Genomic DNA, 23933 nt, shown 5'->3' on the forward strand with positions numbered 1-23933 from the left:
GTCATTGTTAACTTGTTTATTTGTGTGTGTGGGAGCTGCATTAATGTTTGTTATGATAGCTGTAGGTAATAAATCAGAAAGAAGGAAATTAATAAGCAATGCATGTAGACACTTCTTCCAAACCTAACTAATCTGTACAAAAAAATTAAAAGGTGAAAAATACCTATTAAGGAAGTGGTAATTCATGCTTCAGAGGACTGCATAAAGCCCAGTGAATGAACACTTGTGTTACTAACTCAAAAATTATTTTTTTATTTATTTAATAGTAAAAAACTACACTTAAATGCTCTTTTATTTAATGATTACATCACAGCTGGCTAAGATGGTTTGTTTTTTGTTATTTTAAAGTAACTGTTGCTTGAGATGACATGTACTGGAACTGAAGTATGTTACTGACTTACTGAGCCTTCTTTGAACAAGTTTTTATTTTTTCTTTATAGAAGTATAAAACTATTTTAACTAGGAAATAACCACGGCTTGCTTTAAGTGTTGTGTTTATATTTTGTATTGCTGGAGTTGATTTTGGTAATACATTTCACAAAATAAAAATAGAACATAAGCTGTCAGACAAATAAAAAACTGATATTTTTTTGTAAAAAGTTGTAAATCAGAAAATAAAGATATCCTCCACAACTCAAATGTGTTTGCTGATGACTGGTGTTATGCTGCTGATGTTTTAAAGCCGAAGTCAATGAGCATTCTGGCTATTGTTTTTATTGATTTTATTGATTTTTTGTAATTACTAGGGTTATGTTTGGCTTGGCAGGAACCTGACACTGCTCACTGACCACACTGTGACCATACATGTGTGCAGATAGACATTTTCTGCTACCAATAAGACACAAAATAAACAGTAACCTTGTCACAATCTCTCCATCAAGTTGTGATTTTATGTTGTTCAAAACTATCTATTTGTTAATTCCTGGATCTTTATAGTAACTTTATCTGTACTCTGTAAACTTTTTGATCCAATAAGAAGAAAAAAGCCACAGGGTGTCCAGTAGAGTTCATTACTACGTTAAACTGTCAGGAGCAGTTTCTGGTATTTAAAGGCCCCATAGCAAAGAGCAATATGATGCCCTACCCCTTTTAACCAAAAGAAATCACTGAAACAATAAAATATTTTGCAAAATTCCAAGCCAGAGAACTATACAGGACACACCCAAATCTGAATATATTCTCAAATACCTAACAGAGCCTGCTCATCACATTTCTTAGTCTATTACCTTTATGAAAGGAAGGGCATCATAATTCAGACTCCCCTGTCTTAATATCTTAACAAGTCTTTAAACCAGGTATAACAAACATTTCCAGATATGTATTAATATAAACAAAATCATACATTTTAATCTATTGCATGCTATTTTAACCTGTTGAAAATTCATTGTTTAATACACCCATGAGAATGTCTTACCATAATCAGTTACTATGAAGATATTTTTAGGCTTTTTGGGAGTGGGGACCCACGTGTAACTTGAATTGGAGCAGAAAATTGAGGCATTTTAATAGCATTTATGATGCAAATTGATGATTTATGATGGAGAGTTTCAAAAAGTAATTGGTTGCTGTTGTAACTGTGTTAGAATAACCTCTTTACTAAATTTCTCCAAAATTGATGTGACAGCCATATTTATGTTATGTTGTCGCCACATGGTGGGGTGATAATGCAACTGCAGCGGTGAAGAACCAAGCCAGTCACCGTACTGCAAAAGAAGCTGCTCCTGAGCTTAAGGTGGGTACTTTTTCTGATTCTGAGATGGAAGCTAAATTGTTTAATGTTTTAAAACTGTTCTAGAAATCTTTATTGACACATACTGATGGAGAGAAATGTGTGTCTTTTTGTGATGGGTGATGCTAACCAGCTTATTGACAGTTTTAAGGCCAATGTTTCAAGTGTTCCAGTGAACTGTTATTGAAATTAGACTTATTTTACCTAATTTTCTGTAATGTACCTTGTTATTACTTCACCATGGGTATGTCTAAGTCCTGGTGAGGGATGTATTTATGTATGGAAAAAAGGTTTATGAGGGGATTACACAGCATCCTGCTTCCAGGAGCTGGTAAAGAGAGTTCAGTGCCACTGTCTCTCCACTTCATTCTTCTGCGGTTACTTTTTGTTGGACTACTGTATGACCTGTGTCAGGATTCTTGGGATTCCTCATGGTTGAGGAGGGAACCTGTGGCTCCGAGGCCGCATGCAGCTTTTTTGCCCCTCCAAAGTTTTTTTTTTTTTTTTGTTATAGTTTATTGAGATGGTTTTGTATATTTTATCCATAAAATGTGTAGCTCTTTCATTCTAATGTTATTTTTACAAATAGGTCTAGCCCATTTTATCAACTTAAATATGATCCGTATCGTGCAGCACATACTGGTGCTTTCCTGTCTTGGGAACAAAAGTCTGGACACGGTCTTGTCACAAATGACACCTGAAGCAGGGGTTTTGTGCTCATCACACAAGGTTTTTTTTTTTCTTTCAAGATTTATTTTTGGGCTTTTTCATGCCTTTATTTGATAGAGGAAGGACAGTGGATAGACTTGGAAACAGGGAAGAGAGTGGGGAGAGACATGCTGAAAAGGGCCACAGGCTGGATTCGAACTCGGGCCACTCGCGTACAAGTTAAGTTTTGACTTGCTGAAATCTGGTTCAGCAGCAAGAGGGAAGGTCGGTATGTGAAAACGACGATCAACTTTGATACGTTTCATACTAATTCGGTGCGTCCGGACTAAAGTAGTGTCAGTGGAGAATGTGAACGGTGATCACATTAAAAGCAGCATGAAAAACTAAGACAAGTTCACACTAAACAGCATCAGTCAGGTAAAGAAAGAGAGAAGGAGGTCAAGGGATCAATACACTGAAGAAGTACAACAATGCTGTTATTGGATTGATGTAATTTTCCTTTTTATAACAGCCTAAAATTATTGATTTGTTCATTAAATCTAAATCTTCTTAATTATCTTAATGGTTGAACCTATATTTTTTATTTAACCTGGTAGCTGGACACCAAATTAAATTCTGTCATTGGACCAATGTATTGTAGCGATCCAGGAAGCAGTCGCCTGGAGCAGGGACTGCTGGGATTGTTTGGTACAAGGGAATTCACTCTTCTGATGTTCTATAATGTTTATGTTTCATTGTGGGATTGTAATGGTGCATGATTTGTTTGTTGGTTCATGTTTTTGGGGGAGGGTGTTCTTTTCAAGTGTCACACCATGAGTGAGGGGGTTAATGGTGCAGACTACCCTGCCTGTATGTGTGTATCTCTGTTAAAATTAAATTGTAGCTGTTCATGCTTGCTGCATGAGAGCTTATCAAAGTCATACAGCTTGGCAAGGAGCTATTCTTCACCATAGCTTGCCATGGTATTTTTATTGCATTAAGCTTGCTGTGCACAAGTGCATTGGTAGCGACAACCCATCAGTCCCAAGTGGATTCAGAAACACTTGATGCAACAGAAGATGCCACTTGCTGAGTGGCTCTCCCTCTACACTCCAGCACAGGCATCCAGCCTTTAGGACAGTCCAAAATAATTAGGTTTGCTAAACCTTTAAACATAGTTTCTATGAACTTAAAAAATGTACATTTATCTGATTTGAAAAAAAATTGGATTGATTCAATTCAAAATGTTTCCTGTGATTGACTACTTCATTTTTTTAGAGTTCAGCCAATGTTTTACTTTTTTCATTGTAAGGGGCTGTTTGAGCAAAATAGACAGGCAAGCTCACGTTTTGTTGTCACTCTCTACCCGGTGTTGGCGTCATGGCGGGGCATTCGCAGGCCATGCCCCCCTGATGACCCACTGTGCCCCGCCCCCCACCCCCACCACCCACTGTACAGGCCTGTGATGCGGAGTTCAGTAAGATGGCACACAAACTTCGCTACCAGCGTCCTCAGCACCTGCAGTGCCCAAATGGAGATGCAAAGCAAACACAAACTTTGATATGTATGTCATTCTGGGAACTACAGGGAGGAGGATGATCAAAAAACAGAACTCCGGAGGTTGTATTTCAGCACTATCCATGCGGTGCTTGGTGAGATGGATTCAAGATTCAGTGAGCGCAACTCACAGCTGGCCAGTGCGCTTGTGGCACTGAATCCTGAAAGTGAGAACTTTCTTGATGCAACGTCTGTATAGCACATAATGAACCTCACTGGATCGCCTTTCATTGAGAGTGAGTTTGAGGTCACCAAAGAGTCTTTCAGCCGACAGAAAAATCCCAACAAAACGAAGAAACCTTGACAACACAGTGCGTTCTATCAAAATATCATGCACATCTGGCCGAAACGCCCAGTGTGCTGACTGCATTCAGACATGCAGTCCATGAAACATGAGTTTCATGGTTATTTAAATGCTGCTGCTGTGAAGTCCATATCATCCTTCAGAAGAGTGATACATTTGATGATGATTTAAATATTTTGGCATGTAATGAATGTAAGGTTCAGTGTACAGTGTGCAGTTGTGCTGTAAAAGATCAGATTGTTGATTTTTGTGCTGAAAATGTCACGTGCGTTAATGTGGCACTGTCCATGGTGCTGACGTGTCACTCACAGAGAGGGAGAGAGGCTGTTAACAGCTGATTCTACTCTCTCATGGATATTTGGAGTGATTATCATGATTGCTCCAGTTTGTCCTTCTGACTGTATTGTTGATGAAGTCTGTGACCCAGTGGTCATGGATGCTATTGTTTATTGATCGGACGTTCCTGTATGTGACATAGACAAAATGACAGCAGCATAGAGAGAGGAGATGAAGTGGATGAACAATATGTACACAGTTGTTTCTATGTAGTTCTAAATCCATTAATCCATCAAAATGAAAATTATGATTAAAATGCCAAGTAATAATAAAATAACTAAGTGGATAGTTATCAGTGAGATCAAACATATCAATAGATGGCCATATACCTTTGCTCCATCAGTTATGTTGATGGACAAAGACTTAGGCTAACTGACTGCGTCACCTTCATTGGAAGGTTCAAATGTGTTTTGCGGCTCTTCAAAGATTTTCTGGAAGAGGGTGCAACCAAAAATGGTTCTTTCAACCAAAAAGATTCCTGACCCTTACCTTAAACAAACTTTACACTAAAACAAATAAACAGCAGTACCAAATGGAAAATGAGGAAGATTGGAAAAGAGAGAGACAGAGAGCTTAGCAATAGGGTGGGGGAAGCAGAGCTTAGGGTGAGGTGCCCTGATGTGGGCTAACACACCTGGCGTGGCTTGGCGCTCTACTTCCCCTAGTTTCTCATTTTCATGAGGGAAGAGAGAAAAGAGCAGATTATGACAAACTCACAGATAGATGAGTTAAGGGGTTTTGTCAGCCTTTATTTTTGTCCCCATCTGGTATTATTCCTCCTCATCCAAATCCACTGACTGGCCTGAACTGTCCAAACACCTATCCTTGGTCTGTCCTCACTTTTTCAGTGCTAGAGCAATGACCCTTTCAGCCAACAACAGGCACATTTTTATAAAGATCTGATGTTAGTTAACTAGAGACAGTGAACAAGTGCACCCTTTTCTTTTTTACATGAAATACATACATCTGCTATAGCACTGCTGATTGTGTTAAGTTCATCTGGAGTTATATGTGTGTGCATCTGCCTATTGTACTGTAGTAACTTGGGGCGTACAGTATCCGTTTGTGACTGAATCCTTGCAGCCTTAGGCACCTACTGTTCCCTAAAAACTAAGAGTCTCTTCAGATGAGAGAATAAAGTAATGAAGGCGACAGTGGCAATTCCTGAAACAAATACAGTAGCTTAGGAAACATGTTACTTTAGAAAGTGTTACCATTTCCTGTCAGTGACATCAGTAAAGGTTTCCATCTTTCTACTGAGTTTGAGATTTCTTGTAAACTAATTTATCTAACTGTGTTATCCGGTAATGGCAAAATTTGAATACCTAATATTGTTAAACAGTCCTCAGTTTTGAATTGAGTTGCTATGCTCGATTGCAGTTCATTTTCTTTATGCTTTAAGAGTATAATCAAATTAGCTAGTAGCTTTGTTATTTTTGTTTGAGAGCTACTGTAACTGTACTTTTGCAGGATAGGAGAAGACAGTATTTTGGACTGCTTTATGGTGGGCAGAGGGCCCCTATATGTAAGATCAACAGTTTACTGGCACTTATCTAACACATGAACTACAGGAGCTGAGATAAAAACAACTACCTTACATGTGCTGATCTTTGCAGTTTCTGGGTGTAAAATAGTGGTTGGATCATCTAAAAATATATTTGTACAAGTGAAGCATTTATATTCTAAATTCTCCTGTTTGTAGCAGATTTCATACTGTACACGTCCTGCTAAAAATCTCTTTTAGCCTGCTCTCCAACAGGACTTTGGACATCTTTTATTGTTTGTTGAGGACTAGTTACTGTTTCAGCTTATGTGATTTATCTACATTGAATCTGTCTCCGAAAATTAATGATTTACTTGTATTTGAAAATTATTAACGTCATTTCTAAGAATTCCTTCAATTATGCAGCCTTACATCACAATTTATGCAACTAAAACAATAACCTTATTGCTTAAGTTTAAGGAAAACATCCTAATCCACATCTATATGTGAATGCTTTAATTTGAAATAAGAAATTATGCTTAAAGAGACTGAGTTTCTTGGAATTCTGTAGGTAACTGTGTAACCTCCCAGGTCTAATGAAGCTGGAATTTATAACTTAGCTTTTATCTCACCCTTGGATCAAATGCCAGCCTGAGCTGTAGACAACATTTTCTCTTGTGCCTTTAAATACTGGGGAAGTTACTTCTTTAGAGCCCTTCTCTTTTTTTTTTTTTTTTTTTTTTTTGAGTAACAAGGATTTTGGTGAGATAATGGGAAACTTAAAGATTCGAGACTATGACAGCATCACATCATTCCTTGGGGCTTGGGGACCCTTTCAGATGAGGATTTTTTTGGCACTGGCCATCAGCATTTTCCCCAACGGATTAGTTGGAGTCTATATAGTATTTGTGGCCGATACCCCGCCTCATGAGTGCTATATCCCTGCAAACAACAGCATTAATGAGATGTGGAGAAATGTGACTATCCCTCTGGAGACTGTCAACGGCATTGAAAAGCGACGCTCCTGCTCGAGGCTTAACCTGGAGATTGTCAGAGACTACTCTCAAAATGGAATCATCCCAAATGTGGATGTAAATGTGAGCGAAATACCTTTAGAGAGTTGTCTAAATGGATGGATTTACAGCAAAGAAACGTACCAGTCAACCATCGTCACAGAGGTGAGAGTCAGCAACTTTCTTCTCTTGGGCATTTTTACAATAATTAGATATTTCAGAGCTTATAGTAAATTTATTCAAGCTAAAAAACACTTAGCAGAGCCACTGAGGAGCTTAACAAGCCTCATATGAGATCAAGACATATTTGAAACCAAACTTTTTTAAAATTATAATTAATGTGTTATCTAATTAGAGTAGGGAACAAACAATTTTGAACTTACACCGTATGACAATAATAAGTCATCAAAAAAAGGACAATGGAAATCACAGTGCTCAGAAATAAAAGCCCTAAACTATGCAAAAGAGGGATGAACTCTGATTTAAGAGTGTGTTTGAGGGAACTGACGGAAAAGTTTGACCAACTTCAGAAAAAGCTCAAAGGATTTTAAGAAGTGACAATCAGCTGAGGGAGGCATGTAGCATCTGAGATTACACTTCAAACATATAATGTAATTAATGCCTAAAAATATGTATTTTCAATTGGACTGTTAATCTATGAAAAATATTCTTATCATGATTGATCTAAGAGTTTCCATTTTAGTTTCTATCTCTATCACATTCAGATTTCACTGTTTGCCTTAAAAACTGATTTTGTTTCACTCTGGATTTTTGAACTTAGAGTAATTGGCTTCCTGCTGGATAAAAGACCTGCTTTTATTTTGAGGGAAAACAAACTTAAGGTAGATAGAAAGTTAGGACATGAACTTAATCACAGAATAGGGAACTCATTATGGCTCAGATGACTGTTGATTTGTCCACTGAGCTAGATATATTTATTTTACATCACCGTGGCTACAAGGAAATGTTGCAGTGACTCAATCAAATTGTGCCAACAGTTACAATAAAGCAGGTAGTTAATGTGATTAAGTCAATTAATTAATATGATCTAATAGCATCACCATTAATGCTGACAGCCCTAATAAATAAATCACTGTTTTGGCTCTCTTCAAGATAAGGCAAACCAACCTCATCATAACAGACACAACTAGAAAAACACTTGGAGAGTGCAATTCGCTGTCTTTCTCTCTGTTACGTTCCGACTCGGCTCCTCGACCGGGCGTGTGTCTTTCAAACTCTATAAACTCCAAAACTTTGAATAGAAACGCACCCAAAATGCTGCTGGGATTGAAGTTACTCATGTCTGCCATCTCCTGGTGTAAAGTGGTAACAATGCAGACCTCCGCCATTAGCCCTATCTGCCAATAGTTAAGAATCCTTTAAAAAATTCCTGGATCCAGACAGTGATCCAGATCACTCCCAAAATCTAATCAGTTTATAGAGTTTGAAAGACACACGCCTGGTCGAGGAGACAAGTTGGAGCATAACAGAGAGAAAGACAGCGGATTGTAGCGAGAATACTCACAATACTGGGAGGAATAGAGGAATATTCACCCTCTGCCATGACTTCCAGTAGTCCAGTGAGACCATGGGTGAGACTGTCAGTGCATCTGTTGGCACCAGCAGGCAATGCTTTCGCCATGACAATCCAACCATAGCGAAGCCAATGCTTTGCCTCACTGTGTTTCCACCCCACGGGGGAGGGAGTAATCGGTGATTGCTGTGGTGGGGAGCACATGGGGACGGATCCAGGAATTTTTATAAAGGATTCTTCACTATTGGGAGATAGGGCTGATGGTGGAGGTCTGTGCTCTCCAAGTGCTTTTCTAGTTTATGCTTCTGCGTTGCTTTGACGGCGTAGCTATGAGTAGCCCTCTGCATTAGCTTAGCTGTTTTGAGCATTGTATCCAGTCACCTCGCATCTTGACGCTCCCTGTGGTCATCAACTTCTGCCTCAGTGCATTCCGGCCCCAGTCCGCTGAGCATCCTCCCAACTCATATCGGTAGCTACAGGAAGGAAGCTGTCATCAGTGACCCCACTTCACACTGCACAATTCACACACATACACTCAATCAGCAGAAGACTGGACACTCTCCTTTACTTAGCTCTGATAGCGCGTTGTCACAGTCTCTGTTCCTCCAGCTACACATCCACGCCCAGCTCCCTCTGTTTCATCCCCGTCTTCCTCTGACTCGTCTTCCTTTGTCTTTCTGTGTGTTCGTTCTGCTCTCACTGTCTACTCTCTTGTTTGTCACACCTGTGCGTCTTTTAAAATCAGCCCAGTGTCCTTCTGTCCAATCAGTGGTGGGTACGCAGTCCAATCAGTCCCAGCTGTGTTAATCAGTTGTGTCTCACTAAAAGTTGATACTAAAACCAGTAAAACTAAAAACACACATCAGTGATTAAAATTGCAAATAAAACCACTCAATTAAAACCACACAAAATCATGCAAATAAAAATTTGACACAACTTAATATTCTAAAAGAAGACATAACTGGCACTGTGACACAATTGCACCGCAGTTCACTTACGGTATACCCATTCACTCCCAATTCAAACAGTGGTGGTGGTGGGGGGCTTGATAAGGATATTGTCCACTAGTATTAGTTAATCCTATTCATATGCATCCATACACATTTACACACTACCAACGAAGCAGTTGGAGCAAATTAAGGTCAAGTGTCTTGCCCAAGGACACATCAACAACTGATCCACAGATTTTGCTAAAGACTCATTAAGTGCCAATGAGAAGAAATTCAAATTTATCACTGGAGAGTCTGAGGAAGTTGTATGAAAACGAGGATTTGATTTCTTGTAAACATTTACTGAGGGAGAAGGGTGGGAGGAAAGATTCTTAAGTATAGGAGTCGTTGCTGCTGATTTGGCAGATGAAGGAATAACACCAATGGTAAGGATTAAATTGTGCCAGACATCAAAGAGACCAGAGAGGGGTTTGCTGTGTCTAATAAGACCATGTTGCTAATATTGATTAAAGCTGATAACTGAATAATGAGAAAATGTTTCCATCTTGCAGTGGGACTTGGTGTGTGACAATGCATACAAAGCTCCACTGGCTACCTCTATCCAATATGTTGGTGTACTGGTTGGAGCATTTATATCAGGCCAGATATCAGACAGGTGGGTTCTGCTGAGAGCAAAGTCTGAAATTTTAACTTTCAGTTTTGGCTCTAACTGTATTTCTTACATAGGTATGGAAGGAGACCAGCACTCTTTCTCATGATGGCTCTTCAGACCGTTTCAATCACAGCACAAATATTCTCACCGAGTTGGGAGATCTTTACCTTTATTTTCTTCTTCGTTGGTGGGGGAGGAGTCTCGAACTACACCATTGCATTTGTTCTGGGTAAGTCTTAGAGAAGGCAATAATTATGATACCCTTTAACATATTTGAATGTAATGTTTATTTTTTTGAGGTGGCTGGTAAAACAGGGTTACGGCAGTTGTAAGGCATCTGGAGGAGGCTGGCGTCTTTGGCCACGCAACTGATGTGGCTCAACTTGAGGCAGACTTTTCCAGGTCCGCACCTGGAATGTGACTTCTTTGTAGGTGGACTATCAGGCCCCGTCCACATGGAGATGAATTCAGGAGTATACGCAAAAGTATTTTGTCATATTGGCGTTTCATCCACACAGAAACAGTGTTTTGGGAGGCCGTAAACGCTACTTTTTGAAACCGGGTCCTGGAGTGAACAAATCTGTATATGCTTACCGTTTTGCCTCAGTGTGGACAGCCAACTGCATCTTTCTTGAAACGATTAAGTCACACATAGCATAGCCCACTTATGCCGCATGTGCAGTCAAACCAAAACAACAATGGTGGATTACATGGTTGTGTTTGTGCTGCAGAAGCTACTGAGCTTATTATGGCTTTTACAACAAAATCTGATGCTCCTTTAGCACCACCGAGAGCAGCATACACCAGATGTTCTTAAATCCACTGTGGTGAAAAACCAGAAGGGCAACTAGGAGAAAGTTTGTGGCAGTTTTTTGTAATCTTCTGCTCTCCTTTGGAGCATTTCCACGGCAGCATTCAAGTGCCACAGTCGTTTTCAGTGGTTCCGTGCTAATGTGCAAATTTCCTGAAATGATCCCGTGTTTATGGAATTTTTTTCAAAACGAAACGGAAATGTATCATTTTCGTCTCCGTGTGGACAAGGCCTCACATTCCTGCAATGTTCAGGGAACTGGCAAGTCTTAGGATTGCCGTTGCTGCCTTGTCTGTGGCAAGTACTGGTCCAGCTGGACAGCATGCTGGGGGGGTGGCGCTGGCAACTGCAAGCCAACTGTCCACTTTAATATTGGATGTGAGACCTGTCAATTAGTATTTACTGCATGCCAGACAGACCCATTTATTGGGCTTCAGATGCTGGGGGCTACTCATGAACTGCAGGGTTTTCAAGTGTACCCAGTTCTTTAGTAGTGACCACTGACTTCTGGTTGCAACCCTGAAATTGCAGCTGAGGTGCCCAGGAAGGCTGACTCGGGTCAAATCAGATTGGATTTTGGTTGCCTTAGGGAGCCAGACATTGCACAGATGTATGCAGCTGGGCTCATGGCCACTCTTAAAACGCAAAATGGTTCTCGAGATCCTGAGTCTCTCTGGGCAGATTTCAAGTCAGGAACCCTGTCTGTTGCCATTGAATACCTCCCAAGGTTACAGAGGAGGGGGGCCTCATCTCTGAGGATATCACTGAGGAGAGTCACAGGGCAAAACTTGATTGCAAAACCGAATAGAGCAGGAGACTGAGGCGTGAGGCTGCAAGAGTGATGTGGAGAGATGCAGAAGCCAGGGTTTGTGCCTTGTGTGAGATGTAGAGGGCTACCAAGGCACAAGTAATGCTCACCTGGCTTACAGAGCCTCAAGGCAGCTGCATCCTCTCCACACTGCTCTGCTGTAAAGGCACCTGATGGCATGATCCTGACAGAGGAGTCAGATATTAAGGAATGATGGTCAGGCTACTTTAGGAGTTGTTTCAGGTAGGTCTTCCCAGTCTAGAGCTCTAAATGGATGCCACCGAAGCAGTGAGTGAAAACCCACCTGTAAGCTGTGATCCACCAACTGTCGAGGGCTTGATAGGCGGTGAACAAACTGAAGGCCAGGAAAGCACCAGGTGTATGCAGGATCCAGGCTGAGACGCTCAGTAAAACCTTCCTCCTGTGGTTGCATGCTCTCACCTGCTTTGTATGGAGAACAGGCACCATCCCTACTGACTGGAAGAGTGGCATTGTTGTCCTGATCTTGAAGAGAAAGGGCGATGTGTGAGAGTGTAACAACTACAGGAGACTTCTCTCAGTGCTGGGCAAGGTCCTTGCACTCATACTGCAGGATCCATGATCTGCTGCTCCAACACCAGCAGCCAGAACAGTCAGGCTTTACACCTAAGGGGCCCTCAGCAGACTGCATCCTATGTTGATTTTCGGAAAGCGTTTGACTAGATGTTTAGAGATACATTCTGGAGGAGCGTTGCTGGATCACACATTGGTTCATCCAGCTGATGTCTGCCCCATATTCTGGTACAGAGAGTGCTCTGAACTGTGGTGTCTCCACCTCTGACTTCTTCCCAGTTGATTCTGGGGTGAAGCAGTGGTGCGTTAGCCCCCACATTCTTTAGTACCTGTATGGACTGGATCATGGGGCAGGTAATAGGGGCAGCAAACTGTGGAGTGTCTTTCGTTCTTTGGGGTCCTTTGGTGACTTTGCTGATGATGCTGTGATCCTTGTGGAGACTGTAGATCTTCCTGTGGAGGCTTTTATCTTGCTTAGTGAGGAAGCTGAAGCATTGGAAATGCAAGCCTCTTGGGCCAAAACAACGCTGTCCCAGGCACTATTAACACTGAGAAGTTAAAAGTTCTGGAGCAACATTTTTCCTGTTGATATTATGTACTCAAAACCACATCAGGGTGATGAATTATCAGGGAATCCCCCACTCATTTCAATATAATGCCAAATCACATACTGTACAAGTAACAACAGCATGGCTTCACAGTTAAAGAGTACAGGTACTTGATTAGACTAGACTAGACTCTGGTTCACTTTTCAGAGCCTTTCTGTGTGGACTTTGCATGTCCTCCCTGTGCGTGCATGTACTCTGGCTTCCTCTTGGTCATTTGGTTAATCGTTGGCTCTAAATTGGCCATAGGTGTAGTTGTTTATCTCTGTATGTCAACCCTGCAATTGACTGGATTAACTGTCGACCACTCCAGGGTGAATTATGCGAATCAGTCTTACCCAGTGGCAACTGGGATAGGCTCCAGCCCCTATGACCCTGAACATGAAAAACAGTGTAGAAAATTGGATGGATCTATTCTGTTTCTATTTACATTTACAAAACACAAAAACTATTTTGAAGCAAGGGTTTGTACCAGGGTTACTTCAAATTTTATTCCACAAAATATTTGCTATCTCTCAAAGGTATTTGTTTGGATGTTAATGCGCTGGAAGATGATACATGCATCTTGGTTCATTTTCTCATTATTCATTTCTCATTCAGGTTCTGAAATTCTGAGCCCAAAAGCTAGAGTGGTCTTCTGCTCTCTTGGGGTTTTTATGACCTCTGCTTTGGGGTACATGTTAGCCCCAGGTATAGCTTACCTCCTTCGGGATTGGCGGATGCTGCTGATTCCCATGGCTGCCTCCAGTCTGATCTATCTTCCTCTTTGGTGGTAAGAATTTTCAAATATTTTATTGAACCATTCTCTGTCATACTCCAGCATTCACTTAGATGTTCCCCTGGAACTTTGAAAGTACTTTTTCCACCTAACCATAACCAATATATGACAATTTTGACAATGTTTCTCGGTAGCAGTTTGGTAGGCTTGTGGTTTGGGATTGGGAAAAAAAAGAGAATTTTGGATTCACATGGGAGATTTTCAGTACTGTTCTTTGGCAAACACTGGAGAAACCCCTGAAGACAAACTTTTTCACATCATCCAACTTAATTTATTACTGCTTGGTAAAATAATTTGAGTAAACAAATTAAATTAGAGTTGTGCAGTGAAAGCCTTAGTAAGAGAGGTGACCAAGAACCTGATGGTCACATTGAGCTCCAGAGTTCCTGTGTGGAGATGTGACAAAGTTTCAGAAGGACAAACCCTTCACTGATCCAGGTTAATGACAGCATGGCTTGATAGGAGCCTCTCCTCAGTGCAAAACACATGAAAAGTGATTTCACGTGTAGTTTTTTGCAAACTCCAGTAGAAAAAGTTTTTGACTGTAGAATCAGGCTGCAACAAAACTGAAAAAGTGACAGGGGTCAAAATACTTTCTGAATGCACTATATCTTGGCCCTTTAAAATACATCTGGTTTTATTCCTCCTTCTCCGTAGATACTCTTTGATATTGTTCTCTGTGGGTTTTTTTTTTTTAACAAAATGTGTAGGATTGTACCAGAGTCCCCTCGCTGGCTCTTTTATCAGGGAAGAGTGAAGGAAGCTGAGGCAATACTGCGGGATGCTGCCAGGAGAAATAATGTAGAGGCCCCAGAGGACATTTTCACCACCGCAGAGGTAAAACTATCACCTATTTCTTTATGATTAGAACGTCATAAAGATTAACTTGATGTGTCACTCAGTTCACAGTGCACATGCACACGTTTGAAGTAAATAAAGCTGTAAAAGCTTGTTTTGTAGTCAAGAGGAAAGCAAGAGATAAAAATACTCCAAGAAGAAAAGGTTAAACACACTTTGAAACCATTCGTTTACAGCGTCCACAAGCCCCCAAGACAGCAACTTTACTAAACAGGCCCTGGACTTCTAGCATAATGTGAGACAAGAGAAAACAAAAAAATGCTCCTTCCTGGGTGTGGCCAATCTCAGACCAGTGGTGGCATCTTAACTGGCATAAAAGAATAAAGATAAAAATTTTGGGTGCTTTCATCATGTTCCAAAACATGATGGCCCCTCAGTCCGTTTCATCTGGACAGTATGTGAAAAAACACATACCCTGGAGGAATTTGCTTGCACAATTCACACAATCAGCTCATCACGTGGCCTATTACTGGTTGACCCATCACAGAAACAGCTATCAAGCTGTCAGTAATGGATGTAGTAACATAGCACTTACTCAATTTTGAATACACCTAATAATCAACATAAATATAGCAACTGACTATTGGCTTACTATCTGAATGTTGCACACCATCTCAGACTAATTTAAAATCAACAGAACTTTACAGGACTCAACAACAGCTGCCAGTTTAACAAGAGGTTGAGTGCCATAAACCGCTTACTGAACTGGGGTTTGTAATTTGAGATAGAAGCAGATAAAGAATCGCTTTCATTGCCTCCGCCAAGGAGGTTATGTGATTGGCAGGGTTTGTTTGTTAGTTTGTTAGTTTGTAAGCAACATAACTCAAAAAGTCATGGACGGATTTTGATGAAATTTTCAGGAAATGGCATAAGGAAGAACTGATTAGATTTGGGGAGTGATCTGGATCACTGTCTGGATCCAGGAATTTTTTAAAGGATTCTTTACTATTAGGAGATAGGACTAATGGCGAAGGTCTGCGCTCTATGAGTGCTTCTCTAGTTTCATATAGGTTCACTCTGAAATGAAGGAAAAAATAACAGACATCCACTGTCAATTTGGAGGACATGGAAAATAACATTTCTGTTGCATTGTGAGGGGACAAGCAGAAGAGGCATGTAGGCAAGGCAAGTTTATTTGTGTAGCACATTTCAGCAACAAGGCAATTTAAAGAGCTTCACACAAGACATTTAAATGCAATGACAAAGGGAAAAAGAAACAATAGAAACACTTTAAATAAAAAATTTAAAAAGTGATAGAATCAGCAAATAAAAACCACAAAAGATGAAAATACACCGCTTTCCACATTATTAAGCAAATGACATTTTTCTCTTATTTTCCAAAATTAATTTATTTTGTTGTTTTTTATGATCTCAGCATGGAAGCATGTAGATGTTAAAGAGAAGAGGCCCCAGGATGGAGCCTTGGGGGACTCCACATGTAATTTGGTCTGCTCAGATTTAAAGTTACCTATTGACACAAAATAATCCCTGCCCTTTAAAGGGGATGCCTGTAGCAAAAAAAGTATGTCCCAAAACCTAACCTAGATGAATATGAGTATTGGGATTTTAATGCTAGGTTTTGGTTATAATTTGTATTGCTTATGATTATGATAATCATTATTATACATAGGATTATTAATCAAGATTGATTAAAAACGAGGCACCACTCTGGAAACAAGAACAGGGTATAATATCCACAAAAGAAGCAAAAATTCAGTCTGAGATTTAAGATTTAAACAATAATAGTATTTAATATTTAATAATTATTGGTATTTAAATAAATTTGTGTTCATTTTGACAGCTATTTTTAGTTTTAGTCTCAGTCATAGTCTTAACATTAAATTCCTTTTGGTTTTAGTCGAGAAAGACTCAAAAAACATTTTAGTCCAGTTTTAGTCCATAAAAAGTCCTATCATTTTAGTTGTAACTTTTAGTCCAAGCATTTATTCTTGCCTGAATCTGGTACCAAATCATGGTAGTGTGTTCTTTGCACTCTGCCAACCTCAGGTTCCTGTTTTCTACAGCTGAGGCAGAATAGACACAGATGCATTGAATTTTGGCAGATTTACCCACGGTAAAGTAATATTATGGATTTTGAACGTCCAACGAAACTAAATTACAATTTTGTGTAGTTTTAGTAATCTTGATGAAAACTAAACATCCTTTTTTGTCAGTTTTTGTCATTAAAGATCCACAGTATTTTTAGTTGTCTTAAGGCTGGCTCTGAGTTTCGACAATGATCTGCAGCATTGCAGTCAGGCCAAAGCCTGGCTGAATTCTTGTAGTCTGAGCTGGCCTTTAGTCTAATCCCTCTCATGGATAAAAGCCTGTCTATGAACATTTAGTCATAGTTTTAGTTGACGAAATTAACTGCTGCAAGAATTAGCACTGACCCTCTCAACTTGCAGATCAAATGTGTGCATTCGCACATGATTAGATTTGGCCTTTTCAGGTAAAATCATTTCCACAATTCTTGTTTTCTGCAGATTGAAGACGCACTGGCTATAAAAGAGAAGAAATACAACGTTTTAGTTATCCTGCGCAACTGCAATATGTTTTCTCTGACATTACTGTGTTCAATTCTGTGGTAAGTCTAAAGTCTCCTCATTCTGATGGCCTATTTCAGTGCCTCTATTCACAGCTCAGGAACTATTTTTGTGATGATTGTGACTGTTTTGTTGTAATGCCTCCTATTCTGGTTTTCTAAAATGTCTTGTTTTAAATGTCTTTGCAGGATCATCATCACCATCAGTTACTTCGCTATCAGCCTCAACACTTCAAACCTGCATGGCGACCCTTATTTAAACTGCTTCTTCTCTGCTTTGACCGAGGTACCAGCTTATATTCTGGCTCTTCTCTTGCTCAAGTTTTGCCCCAGGCGCTTCTGTCAGTCCTCTACACTGTTCCTTGGAGGCATTATGATCCTCTGTGTTAACCTTATCCCCATAGGTAAGTCTGAGATTCATATTCAAAGCAATGAAAAGCATATTGTCATTGCTTGGCAGAAATGTTATAGCTCCACTTTTCAGGAGGTTTTTTTTTTCATAAATCACATTAGTGAGCCTCTATGTTTGTCAGCCGGTTTTAAAAATAAGAAAAACTTACAATAGCTCACAAAGCATATGCTGTTGAATTAGGTACATTTTATGATTAGGAAGAAATCAACAAAGGTTGTCAAGTAAAGATTTCAGCAAGATTAAATAATTTTTTAGACGTTTTAATTGATAATCCATTCAGTACATGCTGGAATATCTAACTCAGGTTTACCTTAATGGTGATGGTAGATGAAATGTTGTGGGATTACAAATCTCATTCTTAAATGCCTGTAAAAAAATGTCGTTTAAGTCCCTGAAATTGTTTTAAATTGTAATATATTTCATATTAGATAATTCAGTGGGCTGCCTGGCCTACAGATATGTAGCAAAATATATTACGTGAGATGGTTATTTAAAATTTTGAAAGTTGTCACTTTTACCTTTCTCAATGCTGGGCTTTTAAAATAATTTCATCACATTTTTCAGGTCTGCCAGCTGTATCTGTGTTTCTTGAGATGCTGGGGAAGTTTGGTTTGACAGCTGCTTTTTGTATTGTGTATTCCGTCACATCGGAGCACTTTCCCACTTTTATCAGGAATACAGCGATGGGCTGTTGTTCAATGGCGGCTCGCATTGGAACAATCGTCTCCCCCTTCATCATTTATCTTTGTGAGTACATAATTATCTTTTCATAATTCTGCCTGTACCATCTTTCTTTGTTTTACTTTATTATTTTTAATGCAAAGTGTCGCAGATCATACAAAGCCCAGTTCCAATCAAGTATGGATGTTGTGTAAAATATGAATGAAAACATAAACATTTTTGCAAATACTGTTTTAACTCTTTTCAACTGTATGGCACAGAGAGAGGGTATCTAGAGCTCAAACTGATAAATCTGATTCACATTCTGTATTGATGTCTGCAACACATTCGAAAAAGCTGGGGCAGGAGCATGTTTTTCCTTGTGTTACAGCACATTTTAACATCACTCATAAGCGTCTTGGGACTGAAGATACTAATTATTGAAGCATTGAAAGTGGAATTATTTTTCACTCTTGCTTCATGTACATCTTAAGCTGCTCAACACTGCAGGACTTCTGTTGTATTTTACGCTTCATAACGCACCATATATTGTCAATGGGAAACACCTCTGACTTTATGCAGGCCAGTCTAGTACCTACACTTTCAGTGTGGAGCCATGCTGTTGTAACTCACGCTGTTGTCTTCTTCAAATAAGCAGTGACATCCTAGAGGACTTGACTGCCATTATTTCCAAAAGCAATTAAAAATGTGAGCTCATCAGACCACAGCACACTTTTCCATCTTACGACAGTCCATCTCAGATCAAGTTGGAAGTGCTGCTGGATGCTGTTTACATGTGGCTTTCATTTTGCATTTCAGAGTCCAAATTATCATTTGTAGTTGCAGTGGCGTGCAGGGTTTAATGACCATGTTCATCCAAAGCACACATTGAAATATCCATCACAGAATGAAGCAGGTTTTTAATGAAGTGTCGCCCAAGGAATAAGAGGTCAGATTGATTCAGTGTTGGTTTTCTGGCTTGCACCTTACATGCAGAGATTTCTCCAGATTCTCTGAATACTTTTTCAAGTGCACATTGAGGATCATGGTAAATGGGCATAAACTGTTGGATTATTTCACTATAGCTTCGTGCCATTGCTGATTGTGAGCAACTGAACTTTTCACTGTGCTCCTTTGAGACCCAATCACAGTCCTAGCACCTGTTCAAGATTAACATACTCACCTGTGGAATATTCCAAAGGTTCTTCAAGCATTCAACAATTTACCAATCCGTTCTCATCCCAGCTTTTTGGAACGTGTTGCAGGAATCAAGTCAGAATGAGTGTATATTGCTTAAAACAATGACACTTGTCAGTTGAGCATTAAATATCTTTGTGCTGTATTCGATGGAATATTTCTTAAAAAGAGTTTGAAATTTGCCTTCTGTTTTCTTCACATTTTGCACAACGACCTCACCTTTTTGGAATTGGGTTCTGTGTAATTACTGCAGCTACATAATTAACTAAGCATTTAAATATTTTTGTTTTTTGGTGTTATGTATTTCATTTTTGTAGTTCATTTTACCCACATATTATTTCATATTGTTGCGTTGCACTTGGGTCAACTGTGTTTTCTCCAAAAGTGCTAAAGGTTGACATTTTCACTTTGAATTTCTCAATGCAGCGAGATACAGCAAGTCTCTCCCGTACATATTGATGGGAGGCCTCACTTTGGCCGGTGCCTTCCTAGCTCTCCTCGTCCCAGAAACATTTAAGAAGCCTTTGCCAGAGACTGTGTCACAGATGCAGCAGATATGCGGGTGAGTTCATACAGCATGTGATGTACTGCATGTTTACAGGCCACAATGTTCAATTAAACAATGTTAAAACAAAGTCACTGCAAAAAGGCAGTTTTGTGTTTGGCTTACTTTAATACCAACAGGTCAAATTTATTATCAAGTTTTAAAATGCTGGTGGAGACAGAGCTCATATGAAACATTAATCTTCTACTGGAAGATGTTTTTTTTCAACCCCACATATAAAATAGCCATCGTGGTGCACTTATGCTGAAATGATTGAAAAAGCTGAATTTTGGCGAACAAATGACAATCAACAGCAAAAACTGGTCACTCTAACTTTATAATTTTGTGTTACTTGCATATTACCCTTTCACTCTTCATGTTGTGTTACTGAATGCCCTCCCGATATTTTAACAGGACACGAGGAAAGGAGAAAGAAGCTGAACACGGAGAAAGCACAGCTGATTTCCAGAGTAAAGAGTCAAAGCTGTAGTTTGTTTGTTTGTTTGGTTTCTTTTTTGTGAGTGGGTTGGTCATTTATGTTGTTTGTCAGGATTCAGACAGCAAGAAATTTACAAATGATGCATTTAAAGACTTTATTCAAAGCATATTAATCTTTTCATCCTAAGATTTCACTACAGCATACAGCAAAATCAAAAGCCTTCCTCCAATCTATAGTTTTTATTTTACATTATAGCTTATGTTGCCCTCTACTGAGCAGTCTTTGTAAGTGTACCAGATATGAAGCTGGTTTTTATATTGCTATTGATGTTGACAAGTCCACTGAGTGGGCATGTGAGTAACTTGCTTAAAGATATGAAAAAACTGATAGTATGCATTTCCTTTAAAAAAAAAAAAAAAAAAAAAAAAAAAATTAAAATACCCCTTTGTTTAAGCATTCCTGCTCGAAAGGGTTAATGATCATTTAAATTATAGGTTGGGTTATTTTACCTTTAAAATAATTTTTGCTTTAGATGGCATGTGCTGTAACTACAGTTTTTTTCTAACTTACTAAACCTATGCTTAAATTATTTGTTATATATTTTTTAAATGCATAAAACTTTCAACTGTATTTATTCAAGCAAATGTCAAGGGAAATTACTGAAGCTTGCTTTTATGCATTATGTGTATATTTTGTAGTGATGGATGGAATTATTTTTGTCTAAACGCATTTCAAAAAAAAAAAACAATGGAATGAAAACTTTCAAAAACAGACATGAAAAAATCCATCTGCTATCAAACGAGAGATTTTGCTTTAGTTCTGAATCAAAAAATAAAGATGCCTTGCACGATTCAGACATGTTTGCTGGTGTTTGGTGTTAAACTGATAATGTTTTAAAGCCAAAGTTGATGGCACAACATTCTTGTTTAATATTTTACCAGAATAGCAAGAAATGAGAAGTTCGGTGGATCTTTTTTATTTTTTATACATTGCTCCTGTGTAAGGTCCACATGTGCACCTGCTGCAGGTCCTCTGGAGGTACCCCTTGTATTAAGGCCACCCCCCCTCCTCCTCCTACAATTGTGACATGACATTAAATCATCAGACACATTAAAGTCACAACAAACTATGTTTTTAGGTGATTTATTTATTTTTATATCCAAATAGCCAATACCTTCATTTCAAATGATCAGATTTACATTGTAGGCTGGATATGGGTGACAATTTTTTTAAAGTCTTTAAAATCACTCATTGTAAACTGTCATTTGATTATATTGATAGTATACTGATACTCCCATTTGCCTTCATAGGTCACACAAAGGCATCGATAGTAAATCAAGTCTTTTTGATAAGCAATTAAAACTTCACATGAATATACAGTATAGAACATTTTGAGACACTTTTTTTTATTGTGAGAAAAAAAGTCAGAATTCTGACTTTAATCTCAGAATTCTAACTTTTTTCCTCAGAACTGAGATTAAGATTGAGATTGAGACTTTCTCAGAATAATGAGATTAAAATCAGAATTCTGATTTTAAATCTCAGATATCTGACTTTTTCTCTCAAGTAACAAAACAAAAAAACAATCATCTCAACTGGTTTTTCAGTGGCCCCAATCCTCTTCCATATAAATACAAGTTTTGGAGCAGTGATAAATGAAACAAGTAGTCTGATTACTTGGCCTTAACAAAGTGTTTTATTATTATTATTATTATCCAGTGTATTGACCTAAGCTGTCAGAGGAAGCAGTGTTTTACTGTGTCACATAGCCTATTCTGTGGAAATCTCTCAAGTAATTGCACTTTCACTCTAAGTCACACAGGAAGCTTTGAAATGGAAATTAACATTCGTCTTTATCTTGACTTTTTGAGCTCTAACAGGCTGAGTTAACACTTATGAATCATGCCTGAGCTGTTGTTTCCACCGTGAATGAGAGCTGTGAATGTGATCTGAGCTGCAGCGAGTCACAGTTTCTCCAGCCGTTTCCTTAATTCGCCCTGAGGCTTGACTGAAGCAAAAGTGAAAGTATGATCACTGACCCGGCTTACATGACTGTCGACAACTGAGTTCTTTGATCAGTTTAGACAACAACCTTCACATCAGTGGATGGATTTTTACACAGATACAGCCTCTTTATGGAATAATAGGATGGCAACGCGATTTAAGGTGAGTTTCTCCTCGATATCCTAAATGTAGCCGGCCAAGTAGGTTACGCTCTTTATATATTCTTTCGTCCAAGTTTGTTGTGGCTTCGATGCACCATGGATCAATGCCACTGGTAAAAGAGGCTTTTGCTATTCTTCATATATCTTTAGCCAAGCTTTAAGATTTTATTCCGGAATATATCGTGTTTTTAGGTCTACTGAACAAACCGAACAATCTGTAAACATTTTCCTTGTTAGGCTACAGTTTCCTCAGTCCTCTCTTTGTTTTAACACTGTTTGACTGGTTTGGCCTGAGTTTTACTTTTGAAAAGTCATTAAAAAAAAAAAAAAAACTTGAAAAGTCGCAGCACATTTTACTCTAAGTTTAATATTATCGCGTTTCTGCTGCTGTTTCATCAGACAGAGAAACAGACTAACGTGTTTAAACACTGGTTGACGTATTTCATTATATTCGTAAAAAAAATAGATAAGTCCAGTTTAGGACGGTTTTATTTTCAAACAAAGACTTATTTAAAAAGCTGCTTTCAATATTGCACGCTTGCTCATTTGAAACGCAGTATCGTGTGTAGCCGCTAGATGTCGCCAGAGATGTCCCTGTTTTTTACAAAGATGATTCAAACATGTATTTAACAGAAAGCTAACCAGTATTGTATGGAAGCCCATTCCCGCCACTTGAAACACGTAATTATGAAAGTATGTTATTAATGTAAATTAATTACTTAATAATAATAACTATAATAATAAAAATAATAATTTCAAAATTATGAGATAGTCAGAATTCTGCGATGAAAAGTCACAATTATGTGATAAAAGGTAATAATTATGAGCTATGGAGTCATAATTATTGGAGTAAAAAGTCAATTATGAGCTATTAAGTCATACTTTTGTGATAAAGTAAGTCATAATTATAAGATTTGAGAATAGTCATAATTATAAGATAAAGGTAGTCATGATTATGAAATCTAAAATCGGAATTATGTGAAAATTATAAGATTTGAAAAAGTCAAAATTATTAGATAAAAAGTCAACTATGAGCTATAAAGTCATAGTTATGAGATGGAAGTCAAAAGTAAGTCATATGTGTGATTTAAAAAAAAAATTAATGTAACAAAATACGAGATGAAGAGGTAAAACTTATGTCAGAATTATTACATAAAAAATTGTAATTTTGCTGTTTTATCTTATACTATTTACTTTATATATCATTATTATAACTACTGTATCTCACAATTATGCCTTTTTGGCTCATAATTTTAACATAAGTTTAAGTTGTCTTTTTATTAATTAATCGATTTATTTTTTCAGAATGTCCTACCTTTTTTATTTTTCTAATTTAAAGGGCAGATATTGGCT

The 23933-nt window shown here is 38.5% G+C and overlaps 1 protein-coding gene across 1 annotated transcript; it reads left to right on the top strand.

Moving 5' to 3' along the window:
- The first annotated feature begins 6827 nt into the window (after positions 1 to 6827).
- LOC121519243 (solute carrier family 22 member 4-like) lies at positions 6828 to 20466 on the top strand. The gene is made up of 10 exons (XM_041802084.1): positions 6828 to 7235; positions 10106 to 10209; positions 10281 to 10435; positions 13583 to 13754; positions 14471 to 14597; positions 17105 to 17205; positions 17353 to 17567; positions 18140 to 18322; positions 19859 to 19994; positions 20391 to 20466. The coding sequence occupies exons 1-10, from the start codon at positions 6828 to 6830 to the stop codon at positions 20464 to 20466; spliced, it is 1677 nt and encodes a 558-aa protein (XP_041658018.1).
- The last annotated feature ends 3467 nt before the right edge of the window (positions 20467 to 23933 follow it).

The sequence above is a fragment of the Cheilinus undulatus genome, linkage group 12 (genome assembly GCF_018320785.1).
Source record: "Cheilinus undulatus linkage group 12, ASM1832078v1, whole genome shotgun sequence".
NCBI classification, from domain to species: domain Eukaryota; kingdom Metazoa; phylum Chordata; class Actinopteri; order Labriformes; family Labridae; genus Cheilinus; species Cheilinus undulatus.